Source organism: Solanum tuberosum, unplaced genomic scaffold (genome assembly GCF_000226075.1).
Source record: "Solanum tuberosum cultivar DM 1-3 516 R44 unplaced genomic scaffold, SolTub_3.0 scf00116, whole genome shotgun sequence".
In the NCBI taxonomy this organism is placed as follows: domain Eukaryota; kingdom Viridiplantae; phylum Streptophyta; class Magnoliopsida; order Solanales; family Solanaceae; genus Solanum; species Solanum tuberosum.
In genome coordinates this window covers 1,076,540-1,081,319 of record NW_006239040.1, presented here as the reverse complement: position 1 = coordinate 1,081,319, position 4,780 = coordinate 1,076,540, and the positions used below count along the sequence as shown (strand labels likewise).

Sequence of the window (4,780 nt, the reverse complement as noted above, 5' to 3'; positions counted from 1 at the left end):
AGCGAGTGGAGGGGGGGGGGGGGGGGGGGGGATTGATAATTGAGACATATGGTTAATCATGTGTTACGCAATCTTTACATCTCTTATAGGATTATATGCTGCCGAGATCAGCCAGGAATGTCGATTTAGTTAAAACATAGCTCTCCATAGAATACAAAGAACCTTAAGAGATATATTTCTAAAGAAAAAAGATTCACACCTGATTTTCTTGCATCTTGTTCCTCTTTCTGCACACATGACAATAAGGAATCAATTTCTGCAAATACTGCATCTTTGCCGCGGTTCCCATCAATCTGTATGTCACACCTCATAAGTAAAAATCACTAGAAAAACATACAGAATTTCAAAATTATACTATAACAAGAGTAAATGCCAAATCTACCTTATTCATTATATCTGAGTACACTGGTAATATTGCTTCAGCATTTTGCTTGTATATTTGCAGACGTGAAATTACCTGAAATACATTTAACACACCTGGTTAAACTGTAGACTTGTGGATATCTTAGATGCTTCAGCTTTTCTAGATATATCAAAGATGGGCACTACGTAGGATTAGTCTATATTATGGTGTCTTGAATATCAGAAGCACAAAAATGGTTTGTATAAACCAGTCTTAGTAGCAAGTATACGTCTAGTAAACTAAAGCAAGGCAAACAATGTGGGGGTTAAAAGTACCTTTTCCTCTGTGTCATCAGGACGAGTTATGAGCCTTGCTTTGATGTCCTCGGTCTCTGGAGGGAAATTAGTAACATGGTATATCTTACCAGTGAGAGGATCTAGCCTTCTACCAACACATCTGTCAATAAGAATCTCATCAGGAACCTGTAGAAGAGAAGGACTTTTTGTGTAAAAGATCGAACACAAATCAAATGGAAGAAGAAGCAGACTAGCCTGTTTGGATTTGCTTTTCATTTCTAACTTATGGCTTTGGCTTATTTTTAACATTTTAGCTTAAAACTAAGTGCTTTATAAGCACTTTTTAACTTACCCAAACACTCCAAAAGTGCTTAAAAAGCTATTTTAGCTTAAAAGCACTTAAATAAGTCAATCCAAACGGGCTCTTAAGATTTCTTCTTAATTCAGATTCTATTTGTGAATTTCTCCACTAAAATTTGGAAATTCTTTATCTCACTCTTGCTCTATTATACCTCTTTTTGGTATATACAGAGAAAGCACATAGGACAACCACATCAATTCATGAATGTGTGCTATGACCAGAAGAAGAACATAGGACACCATATCGATTCACGAATGTGTGCTTAGACAAGAAGACTTCACTTATTTTATCAATCCATTTGCTTTCATCAAGTAGTGTTCAAGGAAGTCATTGACTGCATCACTCAACATAATATAGCTGAGGGTTATATTGCTCGAACTTTTCAAACTGTCGATTGATGCATGTTGGATCCTCCAAAAGTAGTGTATTTTTGGACGATTTGTCACGGGTGTGGAGAGTCCAAACAACATTTAGAGGCAGGCTTTCATGTTTTCTACAATGTCTTTGTCCACTGAACATGTATGAATGACTCAACCTACTTAAAGTGATCCTCAACTCAGTAGATATTTTAATTTCTGTTATGATCAAACCTAAAACATTTCGAAGTGCACTACGTTACCAGCAATGCAACATCATATCGCATACAGCATCAAAATTTGAAACAGTGACAAAAACATCTGACCTATCTTTAGTAAACTTTCAAAAAGATCATCTTATTTGTGACGGGAAAGAAAATGCAGATTATGTAATGGTAGAGTGAACGTACATCAAGCACGATGTAGATATCTGGTCTGATATTCAACCTTTCCAGACTTTCTGCTTGGGCCAACGTTCGTGGATACCCATCCAGAAGCCACCCTTTTTCTTTTGCATCTTCCTTTGATAATCGTGTTGTCACCATCTGAAACAGAAGTTGACTTTGATAATCATAAAAAGCGAAAGTTATTTTTTTTCATTAACAAGACACTTGAAAGATCTCATACAGCTGTTACAATCTCATCAGGAACCAGGCGACCAGCATTCATATACTCCTTAGCTTTATTTCCAATATCTGTACCAGCCGATAATTCAGCTCGTAGGAGATCACCAGTTGATATGTGCACCAATCCAAACTGAAACAAACCATGATAAAATATCATTCAAGAGGAGATTTTAAACCAACCAACATTCCCATTCACAAATTTCGTTTAGTTCAACATGAATCATCACACCACAAAAGACAAACTTTTTTTTCGTTCAATCAACCCATTGGTCTGACTAATCAAGATTTGTGTTGCGTAAGGCCAATATTGAAGGAGGAAGCGCTCCCTACCAGAGATTTCTCCACTCTCATTGCTTGAACCCGATACCTCTGGTTAAGGATAGAGGGATTCCATCCATCCCACTACATCCTTTTCTGGTCACGAAAAACAAATAACAAACACTTGGCACATTATGGAATGAGTGCATAAAATGATATGCATAACTAGAAGAATTGAACTATTTAATTGCTTTAGCATATTCACAAATAGGTCATGGTCAATCATATTTAACACAACGTCGTGAACAATCAATCAACTATGTATCAATCGTTAACTAGTTGGCGTCGGGGGAAAATAAGTTGCTACCACCTTCCAGTCAAAAGATAATTCTATTCATCAAACAGCAGAAGAAAACAAGAGGGATCGAGAAGTCAACCTTTTGTACAATCAATTCACATTGAGTCCCTTTACCAGATGCAGGGGCACCTGATATCATCACCTTCAAAGGCTCACTTCTAGCACATATCACCTGAAGAAACAAATACTTCCAAAATTTAATTCCATAAACAAAATTATACATTGTGAGTGCAAAATACAAGTAAACCTCATTGAAATGTGAGATTCGTAAACTTGAAAATAAAACAGATTATCTGCTACAACAAACAAATACGACCCAGCCTGACCCGATCATGTAAAACTCTTTTTACACTAATAGTGTATGTAACTTAAACTCGTTACTATTTATACATGCTGACCTTGATTTTGTGATTTTTCCTCAAATGAGTTCGTCGATTGACATTGTGAGACGCGATTACTTGTTCCGAGTAAGCAATTGAAGATGATAAACGGATAGAATTCGAAGAAATTGGTACTGATGAAGATGATGATGAGAAATTAGAAGGATTATTAGTACAGATTGGAGAAAAAATTGGATTTGAAGAAATATTATGAGTAGAAATGTGAGGAAAATTCATAGTGACTGAAGTTATCATCGCCATGGAAGAAGAAGAAAAAAAAAAAAGAGGGAAAGATGAGGAGTGACAATGGCAGATATTAACGGATTAACTGCCACCACAAAAATCAATGAAATGAGATTTGGGCTTTGCCCCGCTTTCAAAATGGGCCTTGAAGACTGATATTGGGCCTATGTTGATTTCATTTAGAGCAACTTTCACATATAGCAAACATAAAAATCATATTTGTATGTTATAGCTATAGTTTGCATAATTGCGTTCCATAGCAAAATTTATGTTTGCTATGGAGCTTTTGATTTGTATAATTCACTAGATACATCCAATTTTATACAAATTGTTCAGTTTTGTAATTTGTATAATAAGATCTGCATTTATATAATTATAAGTGTATATAACAAAAATATATGTATTTGTATTTGTATATACACTTTCTCTCGCTATATACAAACACAAACGCATTTTATACCGAAATGTATAAAATGGCTAATTGTATACCGAATCAGATGGCAAAAAAAGGGATGTTTGCTGTGAATTACAAATAAAATAAACTATGGCTATAACATTTAATTTGAATTAACAGTTTGCTATTTCATACAATTTTTCCTTTCATTTACATAGGATCTTTGAGTGCCACCCTTTAAATTTTGACCTCATTAAAAGAAATGACGAACGAATAATTTTTTTCGTATTTTGGTGAATCGTCGAGATTTTTTATATTATATTGAGTGAGATTTGCACTAATAATAAGTTTTGGTGATCGTCAAGATTCGTGACATTATCAATTGCGAGTATCTTTTCAGTATATGTTGTTGAATTCTTATGATTAAATGGCTAAAATCCTAACAATGACTAACTCAAAACACGTCTTTTTCCTACAAAATCATCGAAATCAATTCAAAATGACTTCAAATGTAATATATATATTAACATTAAGCCTAATAATTAATTCTTTAGATTTATAACAGTGTCGTTTGTACAAATATTTTTTGGATACGATAGTGGTTATAGAGAGTTAGAGACTATAATATCTAACATAACAAGCGAATTGATTGGGGAAAAAATTCAGTTGTTAAACTGAAATGTGTCCATGAATTCTTAGTGATAGGATTGCGAAATTTTTTTTGCCAAAATTTTCCATGGACGTCCGTTACGACCATATTAATGGCGCTAGTTGGTCCCGAAAGGCAAATGGGCACATTTTAAAGTTCAAACGAGCCCCAAAGCAAAAAAAATAATCAGATTTTACCGATATTTGTGTGCTATAATCCATGAATTTTTGGTAATTTAGAATTTCAGATTTTTTTTGACGAAATTTTAAATGGACGTCCGTTACGACCTTTTAATAGTGTTAATTGGTCCAGAGGGAAAAACAGACGCATTTTCAAGTCCAAACGAGCCCCAAAGCAGGAAAACTCAGATTTTACCGATTTTCGAGTGCTATAATACATGGATTTTTGGTGATACAGGATTCCAGATATTTTTTGCCGAAATTTTTCATGGACGTCCATTACGACTTTATTAATGGCGTTAGTTGGTCCCGAGGGGCAAACAGGCGCATTTTCAAG

At 34.7% G+C, this 4,780-nt stretch overlaps 1 protein-coding gene across 2 annotated transcripts in view; it reads right to left on the bottom strand.

The window, feature by feature from the left end:
• Positions 1-3,265, bottom strand: part of LOC102585944 (adenylate kinase 5, chloroplastic) — a 9,929-nt gene extending 6,664 nt beyond the window's left edge. For both annotated transcript variants that reach the window (XM_006350009.2, XM_006350010.2), the window contains exons 1-7: positions 2,997-3,265; positions 2,678-2,770; positions 1,984-2,112; positions 1,767-1,901; positions 679-825; positions 383-457; positions 200-293 (exon numbers count right to left, since the gene is read on the bottom strand). In XM_006350009.2, the coding sequence (XP_006350071.2) occupies positions 200-293; positions 383-457; positions 679-825; positions 1,767-1,901; positions 1,984-2,112; positions 2,678-2,770; positions 2,997-3,239 (916 nt within the window). In that variant the 5' untranslated portion in view covers positions 3,240-3,265. The remainder of the gene's footprint in view (positions 1-199; positions 294-382; positions 458-678; positions 826-1,766; positions 1,902-1,983; positions 2,113-2,677; positions 2,771-2,996) is intronic.
• Positions 3,266-4,780: the final 1,515 nt, after the last annotated feature.